General features: G+C 39.8%; 1 protein-coding gene across 1 annotated transcript in view; it reads right to left on the minus strand.

Annotated features, from left to right (window-relative positions):
* Positions 1 to 366: 366 nt before the first annotated feature.
* The window catches only part of LOC135487015 (monocarboxylate transporter 5-like), a 44967-nt gene continuing 18085 nt past the window's right edge, over positions 367 to 27248 (minus strand). Inside the window, exons 3-7 of the mRNA XM_064770263.1 lie at positions 26473 to 26784; positions 8629 to 8915; positions 6935 to 7163; positions 5866 to 6006; positions 367 to 3391 (exon numbers count right to left, since the gene is read on the minus strand). Coding sequence (XP_064626333.1) covers positions 2982 to 3391; positions 5866 to 6006; positions 6935 to 7163; positions 8629 to 8915; positions 26473 to 26784 — 1379 coding nt within the window. The 3' untranslated portion in view covers positions 367 to 2981. The remainder of the gene's footprint in view (positions 3392 to 5865; positions 6007 to 6934; positions 7164 to 8628; positions 8916 to 26472; positions 26785 to 27248) is intronic.

Here is a 27248-nt window from a genome sequence, read left to right on the forward strand (position 1 = left end):
TTACAACTGTAACAGATAAGTTGAAGAGTACTTCTCCGTTTATGACATGACGCTTAGACCTAACGAAGACTCCCGGGACAAGGGAATCCTTCGTCTTACACATCGAGTTGCTGGACAAATCGGTACAGGATTTCAAACAATAGCTCCTATTGTTCATTTGTATAACATCATAACATTTAGAAGAAGTCGTTTGATTTACTAAGTTTCAAAAGGCTAAGTGATTGTGTACACCACCTATGTTTAACTGTGTTTTCATCATTGGTTTGCCTTCCATGCACGGCTTCCTTTCTCAACAGTTAGGAGACAACACGCTGCAAAAATCACCAACACGAAATCATCTATTTAAATATTCATTTATTAGGCTTAATTTAAAACTTTCCATGTACATATATTCACGGATCATTACTTACATTCATTATATCCACAGAATATACACAGAGCTATCATATATGGTATTGTACTGTGCTTGTATCCAAAAGTGCTATCAGGTGAGTTTCAACATTACTGAAATTATTGGACTCCATTGAAAGTGAGTCAGAGCCGTATTTAGCAATGGGGGAGGCCGGGGGCAAAGGTCCCTTCCAGACATCTCCTAAGACATATTTTTCACACAGATAAGGGTACTGTTTCGTCTGTCACATTTTAGAAGTTCAATTCAAGCTCTGCAGAGCATCTGGAGATTATCTCGGTGACATTCGAAGAACTAACAATTGTATTGATAATACTCCCCATGGTTCTGAAGACATTCTCAAAAATAGTACCGTTTTCATGACCGTCGGAACAACTCTTTGGGATAAGAGCCTCTTCACCCATCCGCCCTAAATGATCTTGGACTCTAGGAAACCTTTTTTTGTGCAATACAGTATATAGAGAACTACATCATGTTTCCTCTTCGACGACTTGGTTGGAGCCCCTTGCCATGACCAATCGGATCTCTTGAGTATTGTTAATAATGGAAAATTAAGTTTTGGCCGTCGAATGAATGACGCCCAATCTTTCAGTAGAAAGATCTGGCAAGGGACTATTCGTAGCGTCAGAGACAGATAAACATATACTAACTACCTGGCTGCTTATGGACCCCAAAGTCCTGACCTTCAATTCGAGTTTGCATGAATCTCTAGTAAAAAACTCGGTGAATACAATTCGGCACAAACAGTATTTCGTTCTCATATGCTTGGCGTGTGGCTTCGGGATGTAAGTACGCCCGATTCGGAGCCATCTGTTTTGACACCTTGCTCTGTATCATTAATGTTCCACGTCTCACTCTGGATGTTGTAAATCGCTGAGGATTGATTTGAAGACGTTCTTAGATCTAACTGCGGTTAGGACTGGTGTCTATATTATTCTTCGGTTTCCTGGCGAATGCTTCGAAGGTCCAAACAATCATACACTATGCCAAAAGTAGGTGGTTGCCGTCACAAGATGACCCGTTTCAATTACCCAAAGTGCAGTTTCCTTGACACAATTATAGTGCTACAACTATGATGTTTGGTTGTCGTTTGGTAAGTTGACTAAGAAAGAGCAGCACACTATAATTCACGATAATTCATTTTGATCCTTCCAACAGAAAAATTACACGTGGGTGATACTAATTTCAGAGCTGCTCAAACAGTTCTCCAACTGTGCACTTTGTTCAAACATGTCAAATGAGTGGTTAGAATATCGTATATTACCTTACTGTGTGCATAATCTTTCTTGGCTGTGATATAGCAAAACTTAATCTAGGCAGGTTTAAACTAACAGTATTTTCACAGGCCATCCATAACGTCTGCTAACCAGGAATATTCGATTGGACTAATCTTGAAGCCATCTTCTTCAACGTAATTGAATGCTGCTCGGACTGTCAAGAGTTTAGAGAAGTATCGGCAAGGATACACAGATAACTCATTAACGACATTATCAAAGATCCATCTTAAGATGAAACTGTCTGCACGGACAAAGCAGGACGCTACAGACCGGAGATAGCTAGAGACGACCATTGAATAATATTCCCATCATAATCCACTACCATTGGTTAGACGTGGATGACGTCGTTCTGAGTAACTCAGTTTTGGCACTCGGCAACAATCTCGAGATCAACAACGCAGCTTTATCATCAGAATTGCCAAGCTCAATTACTCGATGACAATAAGCGTGTGCAATACGCAAGTGTATGTATACCTTGCATGGTCTGTTTACCCATCCAGACAAGGATATTCTCTCCCAAATTACATAGACTTATTGACACTGGTACGAAGAAGAAGAAACTACTATTCCGCATCTACACGTGATATGAGTATAAGCCTCAGTTATTCGTTGTTTCAATGTAACCAGGAGATAGGATCAAAGCAAAATAGACAAACTTGTCGGTTGCATATCTACGGTGTCTACTATTCTGCTATGCTACTATAGGCCTACTATGTACAAACGATAGATTTCTAACATCAACATTCAGAGGATCTATATTCGTTGCATGTGACCAAATACTCTCTTAGAAAAAAAAGATTTTTGAGCTTTTGAAAAATCTGGATTGTGTCGCAAATTCCCACGTGTCGATTATCCCACTAGGCAAATGGTTTACCCATTCAAGATTGCCTTCGTACAGTACTTGTACAACCTGACTTTTATCGAAGAGTTCTACAAAGAATGTGTGACTGCGTGTCTATTTGAATTGTGAGAGTTTATATTGAGTTGATAAAGTGAATTTTACAATGACCATAGCAAAATCTTATTTTTGTTTGTTTGTTCTATTGGCAGAGTGACAGATTTATGATACACTTATTGATCATATCCTTAACACTTCGGCGTGAAATTGTTTACATCGGTGAAGAAAACAGAGATAAGTCCAAGCGAAAAATAACGGTGATGGTACGATGCAATCTTTTGAAAGTACTTAAATATTACAGGAAACTACCATGTCAAATTCTCTACGATAAGGCAGGTTGGACACTTATAATGAATGAGTGATATTTTCATTGATTACCAACGGTCATTTTAGCAAACTATTCGGGTGAGGAGAGTATTGGGTCATTTTCGTTCTTAACTAAACCCTGTTTCGATAATGTTTTTTTCACATTTCTGAACTCTGACTCGTACGCTCTTATTGTGTCTCCAGCGCTGTCATAACCGGGTGCGAAGTCACTGCCACTTACAGAGTTTGGTATAAAAGCCTTCTCAAAGTTATCAGTTTTGGGGAATTGATTGGCATAGTGGTCAGGTTGTGGGTATTCTCGCTGCTGGAAGTTGTTTTGTTCAACGCTTCCATCAAGTTCATCGTATTCCGACACTGCTTTTCCGCTCCGGAAACGCCGAACTATTGGAATCGCACAGAATAAAACGGCATCTATTGCGTACACGCCACCGCTGACGTAGAACACATCATCGTAGTTATGTCGGAGATCGTACACCATACCTGAAAAAAAAGGTTAATATTAATTGATTGATTAAATTTCCTGGTCAACTATTCTCAAGACAACGGCGCACGTTCTTGCTGGAAAAGACGTACATTTCTATGAATGTCTTCACTCGCGAGACCTACACTGAGACGTGTTAGTTCTGCACCTTTCAGAACCCAATGGATTTGTCTGACACTGCCGAAGTGTCGCTTGTATCCCTAACCAGGCGTTCTGTGTAAAACAACAGTCAGTCTTGATATCGTAATTGTGGTTTTACATGTCGAAGCAGCGTCTCTCGGATAGTTGGGAATATCTTAACACGTTGCCCTGTCTTGTTACTGTTTCATTTATATATCAGCTTACACTTTCCAAACTCCTACGCAGTGATTAGGCGATGGCAATGCCTCATCGTCGTCAGTGCCTACCGTTACCAGCGATTTTACACCATTAAAAACATACTCTCGAAAATATGATTATTAAATGAACTCTAGACGGTAACTTTCTTCACTAAATTATCTATCTTTCAAGCAAAATCTATTAACTTTGTTATCAATCAAACATTGCGTTCTCAAAGTCCCGGACAGCTCCTTTAGGTCGGGATAAAATCCGACCGGGAATGCCAACCACGACCGGACGCGCGAGGTATCTCGTCGATTCATCTAGTGTGAATTCGTCTGGAAACTTCCAATGGTAATGGTTCTTCGACTCCATCGAAGATAAGGCATGGGTTTTGTTGAGGTTGCTATCTGGCCGACGCGAAAGCCAACAGAATATACTACATTGTCTGGTAGTGGTTGGATAACATGACGCTGGATCGTTATTGGAAGTTATCTTGGAATCGTTAGTCCTGAAGGAACTGACGCATTGCAACCTAATCAGAAAGTGTTTAAAGTGACGGAGAGAGTGACTGCGTAATATGATGCATTTCATTTAAGAATGTCTTTCAGCAGTACTGTGAACTTGCATGGAGAATCCGGGGGGTTATTGTTTTAAAACTGCCATAATCATAACTCAGCACCAATTTGTTCTCAGCATTAGACTTGTCATATGCCCCTAATGCTACAAAACATTTTCTGCGGCTGATGAACATTATTTTTAGATCTCATTGTCTTTGCCATCAAAATCACAAAGAGTTGATTTACATTTGAAAGCATACACCTCATCATAAACGATGGTAAGTACGACAGAATCATGTCGACATACACGGCTATTTGATTGATGCGGGTGTGGCATACGAAAGCGGGGAGATTCTCTAATAGTTTTAAGCTAATACCATGATTGAAAAGATTAAAACGATCAAAGCTGATAGCCGTGGAGGTGTAATTGTCAGGAAGGTGATTTAATTATTCTTAAATCTAATTTCCGAATAAATACCGTGGTACATAATGTCTGAGTGTTCCATTTTGACAAGTGGCCGTTCCAACCTTGTTCCTAGTGAACGTCAAACGCAGATATTTACGCTGAATCGGCCTTGGAACAAAATGTGATTTCTTGACACGATTGTCGTATGGAAACAATCTATTGTCGGACAACGTTGGATTTTTTCAGTTGGAGACATTAAGGGCCGAATTTACGAAGGGTGTTTAAGAGTTAGACGCGTGTAAATTCTACATAATCAGTTTCAGGGCCTAATGCGGTTTTCATGAAGAAACCCTGCAAGGCCCTGACTCTGTCTATTCAGACATTAAACGCTGTTTTAAGCTAAACACCCTTTGTAAATTCGGCCCTAACTCTCTAACCCGGAGCAAAAACGCTAAGGTGGAAAATAAGCCTTTAGAGCTTTGCTGGCTGGTTTAAACCCATGGACGACGTCAAATAGACTAGAGCTTGAATATCAGAAAGAGCTCTCCATAAAATTGTCTAAAGACTTGACAGAATATCGAAAACCAAAACTATTTAATGAATTCAGCCTGGGTTTGTCAGATTGTTCTGCACTGCTGTGTAGAAAATGCACAGGAGATTCTAACCAACTATTGGTGATGGTAACTCGAATCCGCACGATGTCTCTGTCGAATTAACCTAATCGAATGCGGCAATCACGTTGATAATGTCGTGACAGGTTCCTAATGAGGTCACTGCTTGATTAGAGAATGTGTTATGCAAAACGAAGTTAATTACTCAATCATAAATGCAACCACGTCACTAACGATGAGATTTAGATCACACTAAAAACCACTGATTATAATTCAGAGCGTGGTTATTTGTTTAAGATTTGATTTGAAAGGAGGACTGAGAAGAAATTTTGAGCAGGTAAATTCAGACATCTACCGGATACTCTAGAAGATTTCAGACTATCTGACATGCTTGAACTACAGTATTTGAATCAATGACTGCCCGACGACACATTCCAGGGCCATTTGAATTCCCTTCTCCGCACATCTCACGAAGGTCTCACTGAACCGAGGCATTTGCTTACAAGGCCATCACTCAACTAATTGAGCGATCAAATAAGGGGAAATTCCTTCACAGCCCATCTTAGCTCTGGACCTACCTGAGAATAAAGGTCCGGTGAGTATTCCCATTCCTGACCAGACATTCGTTGCGGCCCAGGCTATATGTATCGGCAGACCGGTTACTTCTCCAGATGCTGCGTACGTGTACACTATGTTTAAGCCAAGGAAAACACCCATTGCTGAAACAGAAAAAAGACTTTGTGACATTTCTCCCACTTCGCAGCAGATCATCCCATAGCTATTTCATCGGTTGTATTTGATACAACCATTTATCAATTCTCTTGTTTTAATTACCAATTGAAAGTTGAAGTCGACTTGTTTCATTTTGTGTTATATCCAGCCAATGCAAACAAATCTGGTGTTGTCTCCAATGCTGAGGTTAAGAGACCCAATCAGGACGTGTTTGATGATCACGTGTATGTTCTAAACCTATCAGAAACTGATTAAACCTAGCAGACGGTAGACATGTCTGCGTCACGTGATCAGAACCATTCCAAATTTTACATCGACCGGAACCACCTGCTCAAATCAGACACCAATCAGTGCAAAGTTGAATCTGAAATGGGGACTCGTTCATGACATGTGGCTCACTTATACAATCTGACGTTTTAATCAGAAGACAATTTAGAATTCAAATCACGTTCTTCGTTCCGTCGCATTTCCTTCCCCACTGGAATACCGCAGGGGTTCCACCTGATTGTAGGGTCGGCGCATATTCGGCGAACAGCCCAGATTTTCACATCGTCATGCCCTTTTGTATCTTTAATTACACTCGGAGGTTGTTGACGCGTTCTTTCAATTGCACTTTGCAATTCTTCCCAAGAAGTACCAAAGCTGCAGAGTATTTGACCTACCAAATAATTTTGCCTTACCGTACCCACTACCGCCAAAAAGAGACACACTGCAACCAATGGAACATTGTAACCACGGTTTTTGTCTTAAAGTTCTCATGACTCGTGAAGCAGCGAATTGCACTAATTATGATGAAGTGTTAAAATCATAAGCCAAATTGACTGTAGTCTGATTCTTTCAGGTCTCAGAATGGTATTTTCTAATGATGTACAACATCGCATACATTGAATACATAAATGTCATGAAAACACTTACCCCCAGCTATAACGAGAATTAAAGCGTAATTAACATCAACACTTGGCCATATAAGACAGATGACAGCTAAGGAACAGGAGGCTATCACATTGGCATAGATTAGTTTTCCTTTTAATCGGTCGCCCAATAATGACGCGCCAATGTAGCTTATACACTCAAATAAACTCAGTAAAGTTAGTGCCCATGATCCGTCGGTCGTCAGTATTCCTTTGAGTTTCATATAGTAGGCCTGAAATGAAAATAAATATTTAAGAAGAATCAAGATCTATGATGAATTATGTACAAGTACTTAATCATAATCTATAGAAAACTATTTACATTTACTTTAAGAATCAAAATCTACATGTATAGCAAACTTTTTACTTGTTCTTTTTAGGAAGAATCAAGATAATAACAAACTATGCGCATGAGCCATTCAAGAATCAAAATCTATAGCAAACAAGAACCTTTTTATTCTTCTTGGAATGAGTGGTCAGGTCATCTTTATCGTTGTTTGCGATCGTGTTTTAGATCAACAACTGGCCTCTCCTCAAGAATGATGGCGACTTTTTGTTTTTGACTATCGCATGTTAAATCAACAACTGGTCTTTCACCAACAATGATTGCGATTTTTCGGTGTGAGAATGTCGGATATTGGTGGCGCCTACAAAAATCCGGTAACACTCCATCCATCTTTGAGTTAAACATTGTTTTTTCTTTAAACATCCTCAGCTATCACCGTAACTTAAATGATCGCCTACTGATAGAGGAGCGACGCCTTTATCCAAACTGCCACCTATATCAATAACTGTAGCTTACATCAATAACTACGCCTCTGTCAATGATCAGCCATTTATATCGGGTCAGTGATAAAGGATAAAAAGATCAGAACGGATGGGTCTATCGCGATTTGCCCGGAGATACCAACGATTTTCCGCGGCTCTATTTGATTAAAAGGAATATGATATTTCATCACCGTGGATTTTTCTGTCCCAAGAGAATTTATTGACCAAAACCCCGCTCACTGATTCATCACTGGGGAAAGAAATAAACCAAATCGGTAGCCGATATTTCGCTGGTTAGAATTAGTCAATTATCCAGTTTAATCAGGCTTGGTCTAAAATGATCATTCACGTTGCCCGATACATCGCTCGATTCAATATTGTGGTATCTGTGTTGAGACTGATACGGCTCTGATTGACTCATAAGAGGCGCTTCTTTAACAATATGCAATGAGGAATAGGCTAGACACAATACGGGCTGGGCTATTCATTTCACCTATGGGATGCCCGGGGGAGTGCTCAGCTCTGCCTCGAAAGGAGACAATTTGAGTGGTGCACAATGGGACAAGATGACTTGATGATAGATAGGGTGGCTAATGTTACCATTGATTACCTATCGCAGTATATCATTATGATAAACATAGAAATCCTGTTTGGTGAAATTGACTGAAAAAAGTGCAGTCCTTCTGATGAAAATTGATATCTAGAAGTCGATTCAAGCATTGGTGAATACAATTGTGAGTTATGGTTTGGTCACAATTAAGACATCATACAGTGAATTAGTTAAAGATTCTTATAATATCAGATGGTACAACGCATAACAGCGCTATGGACCTCAAATTATCTATTATAAGTCAGATGATTACAAGATACATGGTTTTAGCTTTTCGCCAGGCAATAAGATCATGATTAGTGGAAGTATCAGTTTCTTACCAGATTTAAAAATGGCATATAAAATCCTATATAGCCTAAGGTATTTCCAAAGAGCCAAAGCAATATTTCGGGCCTGGCTCTGAGTTCCTTTGCACCTCCACATGATATCGTAATCTTTCCCGCGGCCTTTTCCGAAGCTTCCAATTCCTCTCTCGTCTTTTTTGAGACAAAAGAAAAGCAGCAGCTCATGCCAGTAATAAAGATGAGAATACTTGTTGCTCTGAATCCAACTCTCCAGCCATAAGTGCTGACCAGCCACGCATTGATCGGGTTAAAGACGAGGCTACCTACAAGTAGAAAGTACATTTTCGTGATGATTAGCAGTATCTAAGGTCTTTTGAAGGGCAGAGAGAGGAGGGATAAGACACGTGCTTTCCGGGTTATGTGTCAACACCACACGGTGCAGAAGGATGCTTTCTAGATATACATAGCTGCATATATAGGTATTCATTGGAACCTCATTCACAGGGAAAGCTATCATGAAACTCCGCTGTTCATATTTGTTGTGATGCAGGTGTATTCAGTACGAATTGGGAACGTACTTCTAAAGAATGCCCGCGTTCTGGGAACTACATTCATCCTGCTCACTCTCAAATTACAATGAACAGCTTTTTTGAATCAATGTATCGATGCATCAATCTGCAGAATCCGTGGTTTTCCGAACGATATTGTTTTATTCCTGCCATGGATTTTTTTTTATTCATAGGAAGTGCATTAAACCATCGTATTCTTTGATCCTTCCTAACAATAACCACAGCAACCGTTGCATGCTATTTATTCATTATGCGGTGTTTTTGTCCAATTGAATCGCAATCAGTTGGAAGAATGACATCAAAGTTATGCCATGATATTTCTTTGTTTTTCAATCATGGTAGAGAGAGAACGGTAAAAACAAAGCAAAGGTTTTATTGTCTGCCGTCTGTATGTGCTGGTTTTGTAGTGCTACTGCCTTGAGATACTGTCGGTTTACAACCGCAAGTTTTAAGTTTGAAAAGTTCGTTTTCATGTCGTTTCCCGGTACTGAAAAGTTACCCATCAAATATTCAGATGTGGTCGTAATAGCATGTTAGTTTCAGAATGCTGTTTGTGATTCGCAGTTTTCAAATCTGTTTGATGATGGTGCACAATCAAGATGATGAGGGACGTTTGTGTAGTTTCTGGTTTCACCGCAAGCCGTAATCGCGGACGATGGCGGTCAACCTCTCACGAAAAGCGAGGCAGGGTGCCTACTCAGACACGCTTTCCCCCTTTCGGGAGTCAATCTCGTGTTATATCAATCTTTCATACTTCCTCGTGCGGCAGATTGGCTGAGAAGGAAAACAAAACGGCCACCTCACGCGATGGTATTGTTATGGGCGGTACAGGAAGCGGGGCTGTTGGCGACACCTGCAAGCGAACGACCTTTTCGTTATGACGTACGCAATTAACAAACACTGATGGCTTTCGTTAGTTTTCCATTTGCAACTGCCAAGTTGTTCAAGTCATAAAATGATGTAGGGATGTTAATAAGCGAATTCCTTTAGTAAGGCGGGGGCGAATGCAGGCGGGGCTGACTGTTCCCATTATAGACTGGAGTCGGTTGGTGTACTCATATGACATTTCTTAGTATGATGAAAAGGTTAACGCAATTTCCTCTCTAATTGGTCGTTTTTGACAAGAGATGCGTGTCTTATTACGAACAATCCCTTCAGGTACAGCGGACCATGTATTGACATGGTTAAACTATCAGTAATGTATAAAATTCCTGATTCGTTTGTCTTTGTTGGAAGCAGATGGGTTTATATCCAAAGGTATTCTGTCCGTCAGTGACGGCTCTTTTATAATGAGTTGGAATTTAAAGAGATAAAAATCTATTTTTGATATGAGCCTGGGTGTATTGGTATATTTTTATGCAACGGCGACAAAGACAACACTAGCATATTTCATAGCCATCATTTCCGCGATTATCAATCTGCAAACGTCATTTATTCGTTCCATTCCCATCATTTAAATTCAATTAAGTAGCTAGAACTAATAGAAGAAAATTCCTTTGTTTTCGAATGACGCCATGAAACATTGCTGGAAACTTGATAACAATAATCTCATTTTGATCAAGCATCCCAATGGTGCACATTACAATCAAATCGCTTCATTATTTCTCAATTGTTCCTATATCAGCTAGGTATAACGTGGTCCCGAGAGATTTCACATAATAATACGTTGAGCATATCGTTTACAATGTGTCCGCGTGCGGTTTGCTGTGATTTACGGAACTATCATTTGCTTCCAACTTATGAAGGATCGCCAAACTGCGTATGATTGAGATCATTTGACGCTCGAATATTGATTAGGGCCATGTAATCATCGGTCCATAGTTTCAAGCCGGTAGGCGCCATCCGCCTTTTGGTGTTTCAGGGCAGGTTTATTCTTCATGACCCAATTACTCCGCCTTCATTTGAGAAAATGAATATGGCCGTCGTGAAAATGACTATAAGTGCTTACGATTAGAAGGTAATACCATCATTTAGCACAATAAGCCTTGCAATGACACCTGCCTTATAGAGCTACATTGATAGAGAAACATTTGGGCGACCAATCGACACAGAAGGAGCAACATCAGGAATATCATTTGGGAATGCGAACCAGAATATTTTCACCTGCCTGACAAAAGAAGCCATTTCGGAGGTATTGTTCATTTAGGGATGAAGTGCACATCCCACATCTCTCATTATATATGAATTTAGTGGTAGGAGTGGACTTTACAAAATGTATATGAATCACCGTAGACAATGGCCTGTCCATTTTTTTTTCAAAATGACATGAATACGTGCTATAATACGTAGTATCTAGATATATACAGATTTTACATTGGAACTTGACAGTGATTCATTTCTTCCGATCGACCATATATCAGCAATCTCAAACATTAAAGAAGTTATTTTGCTCTCTCAGCTGTGTGTCTGGTGCCTAACATTCCAATAGTACGTTATACACAAGTGACGGACATGATTGCAATACTGTGACTGAGGATGAATGTCATGAGATAATCTTCAGTGCCTGTCATAATGCACTTGAAAACACACAGGCCGCGCAATGCACAAGCCGGTTGAACTGCAATGTGCAGGCACGCTGTTGAATCTTTGCACCACGCCATCGGAGAATGGAAGAATTCCAGCTAATATCTTCTGCACTTGTCTATAGTTTGTGAAGGAAATAACTCAATATTTGATATGAACGGGTAAACATCAGTTTCATCATGACTTCGTTGTCATGTTGCTGGCAATTAGGAACGTGGAGTGCCTTAAAGGAGGTGATGAGCACTGCCAGTCCGTCCAAATGAAATCTCGAGGAGGAAACAGGATCGCGTCCTGCGGTGAAATTAAACTTTAACGACAGATGTGTGTGCATGGTGGTGATTTCTCCAGGCAGACGATATGGTCAAGATCGAGGACGCCTCCTTCAGCACAATCAGTACCTCTATTACCATTGTTGACCTGCCTCGATTTCTCCATCCCGAGACCACACAACCGTTACCCATCAATAGGGATGGTTTGTTCTGGGTATATTACGTGTCTCTCTCGACAGTAAAGTCCTGGCCAAACAAACTTCACCCACACTAATCTTCTAGATCGAGTAACCAGTATGCAATATACAATGTACAAAGTACATATGGGTAGAGAGTAGGACCCAAGATCCAATGGACTCTGCATTAAGAAAATGTGTTAACAGTTTGATTGACTTCTCAATAATCTATCATTTATGAGGCGTTCCCGACCCCGCGCAAGTCTTGAACACTTTGACAATGACGCTAGGATTACTGTAGAAAAATGATAAAGTGTCAAGACGCCACGATACGGATCACATATTTATGCATCTTAAGATATTTGTTCCTCTTAATAGTTTAGGATGAAAAGTAGCATAAGATGAAGACGAGTTTAATAAATGACCGCATAAATCACCAAAGGGTTGGAGAAGCATTGAATACTGTCGATGTGGTTTCGTTCGCGAAGATAACGATTCTGCCCAGTGATGAATGGAGTCTTATAAGGAGAATAGTACAATAGAGAAGGCATTGGAATCCATTCAGCGGATGAGCGTGTCATCTTCTAAATAAATAAGAATTTCAATTTGCGGGAACCGATCTATTTTCATGAGGAATGCAGATACCATGATGCATCACAATACAGTCTCGATCGAGCCGTTTCACATTCTTTAATGTATTCTGAGTAAAATTTATCGTGTTGTTTTTTTAAGTGGTGACCCGGTCTCTGTCGTTGTTGGTGTCCGTGGTCGTGACATCAACCGACCGGTGGCTCCAGCATATAAGCTGATGTATATCTTTGTCGTAGTCAAAATCAATTAAAAATATGCGATAATAGTCGATGATTCGATTATTATTGCTGATAATTGCCAAGAAGATCTCTCGTCTGAGGGTAAAACTAGTTATCGTCGGGTTTGACATTGATCACCATAAAAACCCACCCAATTTCTGCAAACACATGATGTTTTAAACATTTCTAAACAGACCCCGAAAATCGTATCTTTCAATTTTGCTATCGGCAATCGTTTCAGACGACAATTCAATCTTCTTCGTAATATTTCATGTCGAATGCCTTCCTGATAATGACTTTCCAATGGATAGATTCCACCGATGCGTACGGAATGGTCTCTCCTATTGATTCGCAGGCCTGGCCTCCCTATTTCCGTTCGTTTAGCGACTGCCATGGATCACCCGATCCCACATAGACGGATTGATCAAGAGGCACAGATAAAGGAAACAGGTTCCAAGAATTGCTTGCCAAATCTTATGAATTGCTAATAATCACATGAATATATGGAGAGTTCTCGTATGATTAATCTCCAACATGTTCGTGGAAAGTGTTCATATCTTTTTCTTCGCCAACCGTCGAAGATATATTCCGGCTATTCTCCCGTCAAAATGGCGGATTTGATATCAATGGCAACCTATCATGACTGACATTGACAACCGCATGTCCTGTAAACTTTGGAGGATTGGTGATTGAATTGCCATTACGGGGGAATGTACTTGAACTTGGCTTCGTCTACTAGTATGTCGTTGCTGTCAACATGGTCAATGCCGTTTTACACCAGTCGCGGAAAATTGAGACGTTTCGGAAGGGATAAGCCAAGGATACCGCCATATTTCACCAGGCTGCATCCGGTGCGGGCAGGTTTAAGAGCACGCCAAGAATGTAATGACTGTGTCAAGAATGCACCATAAGCCTCGAGAGAGAGTTAGCTAAATGCCGAATGCTGCAGATGATTTATGGTTAGAATGCAAGGAATTCGTTGAAAGAATTGAAATCCATTACGATTTTTAAAGATAGCTTTTACAATCTTGTGTGCAGGAAGTTTGCAAAGTTGGCGATGCAGTTAGGAAACAAGGATCAATTTGACTTATCGGGGCAAGCGGAATTTCTTGAGAAGCTAGACATTTTGGTGTAGAGCAACAGTTGGTGCCCCAGGACAGTGCACAGAGGGATGAGGAAATGAATTGTGTGCTACTTGATGATGGATGAAGCAAGCTACTAAAATAAGACTACCAGCTTGAAATTTTCCATTAGTACATGCATCCACTTTGAAACCGACTTGATGACTCCTGATGTACAGGAAAAAAGCAAGCTCCATGCGTGTTAGGATTGACCAGTGCAGCGAAGGAGAACGATGCGCGGTTACAGACCGAGCTCTCCCTTATGCATGGAATGCAAACAATCCTATTACTTCCATCAGATGGCCGCTATCCATCATTGTCTCTTAATAAAGAAGGCAGTGAAAGATGTACAACTTAGCATTGGTCCAGAGCAGACCGCGGAGAAGATACGGCGATGCTGGATGATTGGTTGTTAAACAATGGGGAAGAGCACCAACACTCAGCAGGTTGCGGGTGTTGATCGTTTACGATGAGATAACGTGATTTTATTGGATGGCTAACAATGCCACAAATGCAACTGCAGATAAAACGGCCACAATTTAGCACCAGGAAATTCTACTCACTACAAGCATGGCCCTTCTTAATATAAGTTAACAAACTGTTTGGCTGACATCCGTCGTCGGCAGTACATATTTTTGTGACGGAGTGTGAACTACCGCTCTAAGTCTGAAACTCCCAAGGGGCGAGCACCCTACTAACTGGTCTCATCAGAAGATTCAAATGGGCGTTTATACCGTGTGCATCAGTGGATTATTCGAGTTCTTCATATAATTTATTATACTCGAAGGTACAGTCTGTACCTTTAAATTTCAAAGACGTCTTGTAAATGTTCTTTTTGATCAAAACGTTGTTTCCCTCCCAAAAAGTGTAGAATGTCGAAGACCTTTAATCAGAGTCGAACTGAACCTCATTTTGTACAAATTACGAACATCAGTGCAATATCACTAATGTGTTGCTTTTGACATGATTTTGTGCTTCAGCCTCAGCCCTGTAGTTATTGCTTGAACCTTTCACCATCTATATCAATTGCCCATCTTCTACAACTCGACCGTCAGTGTTTATGATCTTTATGTTTCCTATGAGAGCTGTTTATCAGTGAGTCCATTTGGCGACAAGTCGACCATAGACCATAATCACATCTTCAAGGGAATTTGAGGAGATGGGAAGAGAACCGCAGAGTAGTAAGGCGGAGAAGAAGAAAAAACGAATTTTTAGACTGATAATAATTTTCTTTAGTCATACATATAATCCTAACGTGTATGTTTTAGGGTAACATTCAAGAAATTCACCTTCACATGAAAAAAAAATTCAACCTCGAGATATGCCAAATATTGCTCAGTTCATATTTCCCTTGTGAAACACTTGTTTCTTTCAAGTTGAAGTATTCTCATTTGGAGAATACTAGTACTCAGATACTACACGAAGTATGTTAGACATGTATATAGTTGAACAAACTGGCTGAAGTAATGAAGGAACGTTGGCAAACGTATAGTGGCCTGTCAGGAGTCACTTCAGCCGCCCGAGCGTACCATTTAAACCATCATTAGCGTATAGCGTACCACCTGATACTCTTTATGTCTCATCGGAGAGCAGTTTATCATCTGGACGCTAAGTGATAAGATTTCTTTCGAAGCTTCCCTTCAACACGAAAATAGAGGCAACATGGTGACAATTTTAGCAGCTACTGATTTAAGAACGCCAGCTCTGACATCAAAGAATGTACTTTTCAGCGCGAATTGAAAAGATTGAAGTCCATGAAGTACACGATGATTCTCAACTGTACGGCTTGTCCTTGTTAAAACTGATCAAGTCATCAAGACCGATTGTCGTGTCAACGTATGGTTACAGTTCAACACCACAGAAGGTGCTTAATGGGTGTTATATAACGTAGTATACATAGACCAGTGCGAAGTACGAATGTTGACAGTATGTTATACGATGCCTTTGTATAGTCAAGTGTGTATACATGTACTTGATGTATATAGCTGGTTCCCATATTCAAACCGCTTCATCAAACTCATCATCCACATTTTCATTCTTATGTCATTATTTGAAATATATTTTTGTCATATCCGGGAAACTTCAGCTCTTCATATTGCCAATATATTTCATTTTAGCCGCATGCATTTGTTTTGTCCTACGTGACAAGTGTAAAATCAACAAGTTTTGTTTTGACTTTGTTACAAATATATTTCAGTGCTTTATTTGTATTTGCTGTACATCTGAAGTTGTTTAATGTGCCCACGTAATACAAGTATCAAGAGAAATGTATCCCCGACTTTAATTTACACCATTACAAAACGTGCATTATATTCCGCACATAAGTTTTACTTTTCTCAAAATTGATTGATGATGTTTCGGTATATGTTAGCGGATATCAAACGTTGTGTGATGATCCAGCACAACACGGTTGGTTTGCAGTCCCCAGGGACACGCATCACGGAAGGTTCGAACTGGTTTGCTGTGATTAGAACAAAAAGTAAACTTGTAATGATGAGAAAAAAACGCATTGGTGTGTGTAGCGGTTGCCTTCGTGAATATTTAAGTGTAGAAGTTAAAACCATGATTGTTTACTTGTGAAAGTTACAGCTTTCCCGTATGGCTCAAAGCTGACATGCATGCATAAAAAACCCTAACGGCCAAGTTGGAAAACACTAACGCCTGTCCGCCATGTTTGAACTACCGGTCAGCCATGTTTCAAAAGCCCTCAGATATGATAGACTGCCAGCTGGCCGCAGTGGCGCTACCGTATTCACCAACAGAGTGCAGATATGAGCATCAGTTCATATATCTCACACGACCAATATTTGAAATCGAATGCCAATTCATCAGACAGTTCCTCAATACGCGCATGGTTTTAATACTAGCAAAGCGGGAAATTGTTTTGCATCTTTAAATCTCGAAAAATAGCTGCGAGCTGCTATAATCATCACAGGGTGTCATATTCATCTCCTGATTATGTATCTTATGAATTCACTTTGCCAATATTGTAAAAGGTCAAGTTTTAAAGGCCACTTTGTGATTGAAAAATTGTACTGATGTCACAAAAATGCCATTCTGTCAAGCTTGTACATGAAATGAAAAACTGAAAAATACGTTCATATACAACAATGGCCTCGTGGCATAGTGGGTAAGACGACAATGACCAAGTGGCGAGGGTTACGAGTTCGAACCAGCTCGAGGAATATTTTTCATTTTTAAGTGTAGAATACATGTACACCTTCTATATGAAGTTATGGTGTTTGTGTATGGTTTTACTAAGAATACATGTAAGCTTCTCCTTAAGAAAGTTATGGCTTTCGTTACGTATTGTCGCTTTTGTACAGGGTTTCAATGCATACAATGTACAATTTTATACTGTTTCTACCGTTTTACAATGCATTCTCCATGTGTGTGGTAATTCTTCACTTAATGGAGGCAACTGTGGCTACAGAGGAAATTAACCCACAGCGATAAAGTACATCTGAAATTAGGTGATGTCATTGCAGCTTGCAATCTTTCTTACAACCTGGCATGATAACTATCGCCATCATTCACACACTCGCCATAAGTGATACACTACTTAGATGTGATTTCCGGAACAAGAAAAAACAACGGATTTATGCTGGTCACCAGATGCCTCACCAGGTTTTTTCCGACTCGTGAATTAATTCTTTCATCCAAATGCTTAGGAAATAAGATGGACATATATGGCCATGACGTTACCATCCTCGCAGTTAGTAATCATACTTGCATCCTACATGTCTAGTTATTAGCCTTCACACCCTTCCTTCTCGTTAGTTTATGTGATTCAGGCATAGATAATGCATGAATGGCAGTCATTTCTGGTATATGAATATTACTTAAGTCATAGATGAAAAATGATTTTGATAACGTGAGTCATGCGCTTTCCAACAGCACCTTCTTCTAGCTTTTTGTCTTGAGACGTTATTTACCCTTCATTTATCATTAAAGAATGATGATTAAGGTACAATACTACTCTACACGCTCATGATAACCTACACACATGTACAATAGTCTTCTCTGGTATTGAAATGGGTATTAAAAATGAAAGCAACGACTCGAAGTTGGTGTTCAAGTATACTTTATAGTTATCTAACAGTTTGTTTATTCCTCGCTACAGATTGTTTTTGCCCGCCACATGCTCCCCTGAGACCAGGGGACCACATATCGACCCGATAGATAAACAACATTCGTATTCAGACATCGTTATACCGAACGCCTTCCTGCACGGTCGATAGAACTGAAATTGATCTTGTTGTGAGGTGTTTTCATGGTAATAAGTAGCATGCCTTCACGCCAGATAGATTTCAAGAGAATAAAAAACCAATTAGAGAGATTATAGTCCTATTTACTAGAGTCATTCATGGGCGATACTCGCATTTACCCGAGCCATTCTGTTGGCATTCATGACATGGGCGAGGCGGTTGATCTGGATAATCCTTGAGCGATTTGCGCTGATCCCTAGATCTCATTTGTCACCTAGTATAGCCTGGCATCTGCTGGAAATTGATTTCTGTGACAAATCTGTTAACTGGAAGTGTGAATCACTATCGAAGAGCACGTTTTTAACTACGACTGGTTGGGTTTTCCCCAAGCAGGTAATGCCAAAAATGGAAGCATTGCTTGCTCGAGCCTCCACATACAGGCTTTATCTGCAGGTGATACAGTCGCTTGAGTCTTAACTTATTTTTGATAACAGGAATAGATTTCTGGCATCAACTTATTTGATGTAAGCGAGGTAAAGGTCAAATGCAAGGTAGATGGGAGAAAGCTAGGCCTTTCGAATCCATTGTGTTCTATTCTCTTCATTAAGTCTGAAGTTAGAGCGTTTACGTCGTTTTCAGAAAACGCCCCCTAGTGGTGAAAGCGTGACTAGGATCGATCCGATTTTCCGTCCCGACAGCTATTTCAAAACCGCCCAATAGCAAAACTATCAGCTTTGCGTTCAAAAAAAAAATCACCATAATTTTTATCGAAATACTGAATAAACCCGCCATTGATTCCAAACACCATATCCCCTCGGGAGAACCCTATCATGAATTGAGAGATCGCGATGAATTTTTCATTACTTTTCATTCAAAACAGTCTGTACCACTTGTCTAAATGAGATGAAATGTCTTGCATATTCAATCGTAAACAAACGTCGTAACACTAAATAAAATATTCATTTGCATGATTGGAAAACTTTGTTAACTCGTTCCCAAAGTCCAGGCAATATATCACGTGATGACAAGCAATGACGTCACCGTATATCTTATAGATCTAAATCGACGTTTCCGACAGCTCCAAATCTCTTCAATATTGATGAAAGTGCAGTTTTTTCTGGTTTCTAAGATTAAATAATGATGTAATATTTTTTGATAAAAGCTGCGTGGGCGGTTGTTTCGTAATTCCTTTATTTTTTGAGTTTGTGGCTAATGATAACAAGACTATTAAGTTTACTTGGAAATCAGATGGAAAGAAAAATAGTTTTGAAAACAAAAGGTTGTGTTCTTTACACAATCATTGAAAAGGCCATAATTGGCGAATAGTTTGATACTTATTCTTAAGTAGCTAAAGGACTAAACTTGGAATATTGTGGTAAATCATAAACGCATGCACGCATCCAAATTGAATAACAAACCTTATGATGTTTTGCTGTATAACAACTGCGATCGAATTCAGCACTCCAAACGGGATCAAACCATTAGCCTGAGCTTTATTTTCACAAAAGACTCTATCACTAAAATTGAATTGAAAACTGAAAATCAGTCACTTGATTTATTTTCTTGCTTTTAAGTTAAACGCCAGCTACGAAGAAGATTTAACATCCTGTGGAACGGATGATGTCACCGCGTGACGTGTTATCTCCCGAACCGAGACCAAAACTGCACAACACAAGACTTGCAGACACTATCGCGATGACTTTATGCCAACCATCAGTGATTTTATTGAAACATCAGCATATCTTGTGAGTTAATAGTCGACGCTTGACACAGAAAGGCATCAATCATTATCAAAGAGAGCGCGTAAACATTAAACCAAGTCTCGGAATAAACCTTAGAATCTTTGCAATCACTCTTTCGTTCATGTTAGCGTAATTTTAATAGCGGTGCTGCCACGTTCTATCGCTTTTTGATTAAATGATTGTCTTCCGCGCATCTTGGCTTAATTCGTACATACGGGTAGTAGATAACTGTTTCATTAAGTTTTAAACTGAATGTTTTGCAATTTGCAGAAGACATTCATCTTCTTTGGACGAATCGATGGCTATGAAGTTTCGATATTTTCCAATTGCATTTGATGAAAAAAAACAGTGCAGGACTAAGATAACGGTTGTGCAGACGATTTTTATGATCTTCGTGTTTACCACTCGCAAAATGAAAAGTTACGGAAATATAACCTGTGATTGGTTTAAAGCTGAATACCGCACGGTGAAGCAGAAATAAGGGCATTCAATTGGCCAACAAGACAGAAATCATAAGAAAATTATAGTTGGAGAAAGTGATGACGGTTATTGAGACAACTTAGCAGTGCTGAGGGCGTTTTCACTCCTCAGGAGCTGATAAGACCTACACAGCAACAACAAAAACGCGTCCCTTTCCCAGGAAAATCCTTGGAGCCGCGGCCATTTGACCTGAGATGATTGGTTTCAAGCTGCAAAAAGCTCCTTTCAATCTCCTCGGTTTCGTGGCATGTCAACAGAATACCATCGGTGGCGACCGAGGTGATGGCACGTGGCTGATTTTATTAATTGGTACATGGCTGTTTTTATGTTCCTTTTTCAACGATGTTGGTGGAAATCACTTTGTCGACATGGACAGAACACTCGGTAGGCTAACTACTGACACAACTTCGACGTGTACTAAAATCGACAATCCTTTTATTTCATTTTCTGTGAACTTACGTGTTTGAAGCTCTTTCTTTTTCAAGATTGCCCCGTTCACACACACGTACGTTGTTTACATGTTTCCAGAATTTTAGCATTCGCATTCGTAAGCTAGTAGGTTCAAACGGATGCCTCCGGGATTATGCTATAAGAGTGAAACAGCAAAGAGGACCGAATGTACTGCATCGTGTCATTTCCTGACACTCGATGATGATCCAGTCATCAACGCATTTACACAGTTACAGCGTATTGCCGAGTGACTAACTAACCACTATGCCCATTTTTGAACCCGGGCCGCCTTTACTTTACCCCAATGTCACTTTGCAGTATGTTGTAGCCGAGGGCGTACAAACTTTCATCCCGAAAAATTGTTGCCCAATCAGTCGTTTTGTTTATGCCGATCCGCCAAGAAAGTTATGTACATTTGACTCCATAGCTCGTTTTGCCATGTTAGAGTACCATCTCTTTTTAAGAACCTTCTTCTTAACGCTATATTGCTTTCATTTCCATTAACAGCAGTTAGAGGACTTGTTACCCATTAGTGGCATTTTTTATGTCGCCTGCATGGTCGCGGCTGAAGCAGTGCCTAACTAATGGGAATTGTTTCTGGATGCGTGCCATCTTTATGAGGGTAGGGAGACCTTAAAGGGAGATTATGAAAATATACCCAGGTATAAGACGGGTTGTTCTCAATGAAAATCCGCAGAGAACATTATAAGGAGTAAGCCACAAGTACCACCTACGTTCCACTCATCTTGGTGGAGGGGCGTTAGTTTAAATACTGAAAGTGACAATAAATGATATTCTTCTGTTTTAAAGAGTTCATATGTACTCTGTATGAGAATAAATCCATTCGTCCGAGCTGGGTCAACATTTACAGCAACGACAAATAAGCAACTTGTAAAAATGACATATCAGAGTTTAAAAGTACTGATAACCAGAAATACGCATTCGGTATAACATTCATTGCGATTTGTTGAGAACGACCATGCAACTATCCCCTCGAATGAACGATTTTACAAGCAGTTCCAGAAAAAAAAATCAACCCAGGCGTAGGAGTTCTCTGGCATGATGCGGCCCAAGCATGCTGATAGAAGATCGCGAAATGCCATTTATATCTTTTTTCAATTAAACCAGAACTTGAATAGTCTTCAATGTCCAAAAGATATCATGGAGTATTTGCATCTTGGCGTGCGGGCTGCACGCTTGACTGGTGAACGTCAATTGAGCTGCAGCGGAGCGGTAACACTGATAACGCTCATGGAGAGAGCTGGAGGAGAATCATGATTCTCGATCGGACAAAATAATTCAAAACGTACATTCGGTGGGATGAGCGAAAACGCGTCTTACATTCTTGGCAACTGAAGAGGCATCTGTGGAGAAGAAACTTTAAAGATTTCAAATTACGAGAGTTTGCCCTGTAGTGGTTGGCGGTAAAAGGCACAGCCTAACCAAACGGGGGAGCAAAATTACATTTGTTTTGGCTAAGCAGCTTCCTTTTATCACAATCCCCAGGTCAAAAATTCCGATTAGATTCTTACAACATACCTAATTAATATTTTATTCAGTTTTGTATGAGAAGCTGAATAAATCTTGACTGAGGATCCTGTCAGAATCTTGTAGGGATTTTCGACCTGGCTTTTGACGCCGATAGCCGACATAAATATGCCGTCGGAGACGCCAATGATTGGACAAAAATCACTAGGTTTTGTATCGGATCATCCTCTGATCTATTAAGCTTCTTCCAGAAGGTAACAACGCATGTGCTTCCTCTCATAAAGGTGAGTATTGCTCTCATCATCATCAACCGAAGCGAAGGTTATGCGCTATTACTCTAACCATCTGTCGTGACGGTTATGATGTGAACAGAAACAATAAAATCACATTTCGACACTGGTGCATCAGATCGGCATCTGCTATGCTGATTACCTATGATGAGGAATATTATCACCGAAGGTAATGTCAGCTTGACACCAACTTAGACGATGTGGGGCAAAACGTAAGTGACAAGGCCCAAAATAACCCACTGTGGGCTCAGCTTGAAGCACCGGGTTAGGTTGTAGGTGGGTTATTGCCAATATGACAAGACCACATAACATAGTCGTCAAGCGGTATTTTTACGATTTTATTGGTAAAAGTGTTAGTGGCAATCTCTCAAAATAACCAACGTGTCGTCTGTTGGGGGCGGGTGGTAGGATTTAGGGAAGCAAGAAAAGCGAACCATCACATTTGTGAAGGTATCCTCACTCAACACAACGTATCAACATTCCTCTTGCTTGAATGGCTGCTCCGGCAGGGAGAATGTCGACGAATCTAATATCATGCAATCTACAACGCTCTCTTTATCAGCCAAATCAAATTATTCAACATAAACTTGAGTTAATATATTGAGAAAATAAAAATTCGATTCCCCTTCTCTAACGAGTCTGTTAATTCGTGTCTTGTCTCATTTTCAAATTACACTTTATTTAGTTGCATGCTAACGACACACGACATACCATTGTACGGTTTACTTTTCGACACTTATCTCTTTTACGAAGTTCAATGATGTATGAAGCAACGAGGACCTGCCAAGTCTAATGAGAGAAAATATCTGATTCGTGTTGACCTAGTTTAATTCGAAATCCCATTAAGATTCTTATACGATCTTTGTAGTTAAGATCTCATGCCGCTTCGTGTACGTGAACATGTACATGTACAATCTTTACACTATTCTTGTAAGTTTAGTAGTTAAGATCTGAACTATGAATCTTACATAACTGTAGAAAAGTCATTTTTGATGAGGTTGCTCGATTGAAAGGTCTGATTATAATTACTTCTCATTTGAATAATTCGCTTGAGACTGCAATTGGTTATCGCTTCTTACATTTTCCAAATGCACAAGGTCAAGCACTTTTGTTTTGATTCAATTTTTCATCGAGTCATCAACGAATTACCTGCAAGAAGGTGCGATTTTGACATCATTTCTTTCATAACTGCAATATAAATATTCACATTTATCATACATAACACATTTATGATATTTGCATGCTAAGACGTGACCAGGAGTCAATAGGTTCTATACCAATGAATTATGAATGCTAGCTAATTACCCGTCAATGAATATTAACCGAACACGTTTCATAATCGAACAACTTTTTTATTTGTGCGTGTGTGTGTATACATATGTATGTGTTTATATATACGTGTATACTTTAGTGGACAATGAGCCATTGTCAAAGGTAATTAGACCAGAAGAGAATGTATACTGCGCCCATTGGCTAAGATAATACAAAGATTGGATTCCTTTTTCTGACGACCAGCCGGAGGCAATACCGATACCTCAAAGTGAACGAGCATAATTTTTCATTACAACAGGAAGAACCATGCAGATTACAAAACCTTTTGTCTAACGTGACAGTTCGTATCCAGTTTGAGAGAACTTATTGAAAGTTTGGTATGATATAGAAGAAGCCAGTAACCTGGCCGAAATCCTTGTCTCTCAATATCAGCACCAGGAAGACATGCTCAAGTCTGTGACGTGTAGAAATGCAACATCACCAGGTTTATGATTGAAAATCATCCCATATATCACCTGATGACCATTGGCCATCACCTCACGTACGAACTCACGCGAGATTATTATTGGATTCAAGTGTATTATTTCCCAAGGGAATGAAGTCATCGCGAGTTTCAACTTAGGGGACATCCCGTCAGGTTGGTTTCATTAATGAAATATAATTTGTTAGGAATAGGAGAAAGTGCGGGGCAAAGATGATGTAATGAATGACGATATAACATAACCTTTTCGTGATTCGAGAAGTTCAGTGATACCGATGCACGAACGTGTCCATCCGCGAACTTTCATGTCCACCACAACAAAAACACTTGTTTATTAAAGCGTGTTTACTTTTCGGTTGATCTTATCATTCACTGCATCTGCCCTACAGATGTCTTTTCTGAAGAAGGATATTTTCAGGGTTTACTTTTAATCCCAGCATCAGCATCAATAATCACTAATCGGTGAAAAAACACATTGCTAAAACCGCCTCCAGCCAATACAGTCACGTGATTCGTTTGTCAATTGTCGTTACTTGGATAAAGTGATGCGTTACGGCAGGGAATTAAATACTTCAGTACCTGTTCTCTCGTTATTATAAAGGAATGCAATTACTCTTGATTAATCTCTTCCAGAATCCATTTAATTGAAATTTAGTTTGACGTGTTTTTAATTGTTTCTTCTAGCCATTAATCAGTCGCCAGGCTAGCAGAGAATGGCGAGGCACTTCCATATTTGCCATCAACTTGTCTATCTTTGATTGCGGATTGACGGTGGTTTAATTGAATTTGTGCAAATTAAAGAATACGTGATTTTCTAATTTACGAAAATTGATTTCTCACCCTCTTTTAGAGAGAACAAAGTGAGAATGATAAGAAATCAACTCCAATTAAAAATAACTTCACATGGATCCAACGTATCATCAGTCTCTAAACCGCGTTTTAAGACTAGCACCGAAATAATCTGACCATGAAAGCAATGGTCAGACGCAAAAGCAATATGTTATTTTCCTCCGCGGGCGCAACTGGGTCAATCAATGTCAATTACTTGCTCACTTTTCGATTGCGACCACAGCGGAACACACCAAATGGTATTACGCATGCCAAGTAGGCGAAACCGGAAGTTTTATCTGATATAGTTCAGTAATGGAGGAGAATTGCTTAGCCGTGTGCATCTTTGGGACGGAGCATTGGAATACATGCTGTAATTTATGGGTCATGGCAGAGCTATGTGTTAACTGAGAGATGCTTATCACCAGACGCAACCTCGTCGTATAGCCAGTTGGTAAAAGCATTGAACATTTAAAAGGCAATAAGCTGTGATCAGCAAACCAAGACAAATTTAGCCATATCAGCAATCTTTCTGACATGTCAATGTATTGAGTGTTAAAAGTAACTGTAACAATGTTACAAAATTACAATACAAAATATCCATTCATTTTAACGGTGAAAGGAAATTAAATTTCAAAGCATTATTTTCCCTGTCTGAATAGAAGAATGAATTCATATAGAAGAATCTGGTCTCTTTTATTTGTAGGCAATATGTGTTTCATCTGATAAAACTATTGAAATATGAGAAAACCTTGATGGATTTTATCCCTTAAAAAGCTATTAAGTTCTTGCAATCTCATTGTTTATTCGGGCGATCTTGAAGAATGATAGATTTAGCAGCTCGCTTATTGAAAATACACAATGACTCTTCGCTTAAGAACTGTCGTATTGCGAATATTTGGACAAGGGTGTCTACTGCGACTCTGGCCCAAGCAGTTCTCGTGTCAGTGGACATGATGAAGCAAACACTAGTAAGAAAGCCACACTGACGCTTGATTGGCTACCGATGAAATGACGTCAGCATTCCTCAAACTCATCGGTGTGTTCTGTGTAATGTTTACAACTGAAATTAGACTTACAATAAAATATCAAAATTGCATGAATATTACCTGCAACTTCTTATTATTATCAAGATCGCTTGCGAACTTCTTTTTGTATGAAATAATGTACTTACCGACGGGGTAACCGCATAACAGTATACTGGTGGCTAAAACGTGGTGTTTATGTTCCTTGTCGAAGTATTCACCGATGACGAGTGAGGATGACATCAGAAGCATACTGGAGCCAATTCCGTACAGGATACTGTGGGTCAGGAACATCCATTCTAGCTTGCTCACGAAGGATGAGGCCAGGCAACTCACGGAGAGGATCAGGACCCCAGAAAGCGCCACCTTGCGGTAGCCGTTGAAACCTAAAAGGCGGATCAGGGCGACTGACAGGGGAGCACTGGTTAGTGAGACGGTGAAGGAGAGCGTCCCTATCCAATCTGCAAAGAGGAATTGAGAGATATTGTTACTTCTCGTTGGGTGTTTGTCAATATGTTCAAAGCGAGATTTCGCATCGATTCTTCAATTAAAAATCCTTAGCTGCAGCCGGATTTGCCCCAAGCCCCTCTCTCACTGCGAGATAGCAACTCTTTTTTTCAGGTCCTGACAGGAATACTTGAATTATCTTTTAACTCAAGACCTCCTTTCCTGCTCTCATTTACTTGAAACACACTGAAATGTGTTTACATCCCGATGCATAAGGGAAGACTAGCATTCGATTTCATATTGAATAACAATGTCAAACAATAAACATATGTTTCAATAACGACAATATTTTGAAGACATCATATATATCGCTGTGGGTATTTTCAATCACATTGTAATTTACCTGAAAACTAATAAAAACATAATAACAACCATAACAGTCCAAACCATACAATAATAACGATATCAGCTCCCTGTG

Source organism: Lineus longissimus, chromosome 4 (genome assembly GCF_910592395.1).
Source record: "Lineus longissimus chromosome 4, tnLinLong1.2, whole genome shotgun sequence".
Lineage (NCBI taxonomy): Eukaryota > Metazoa > Nemertea > Pilidiophora > Heteronemertea > Lineidae > Lineus > Lineus longissimus.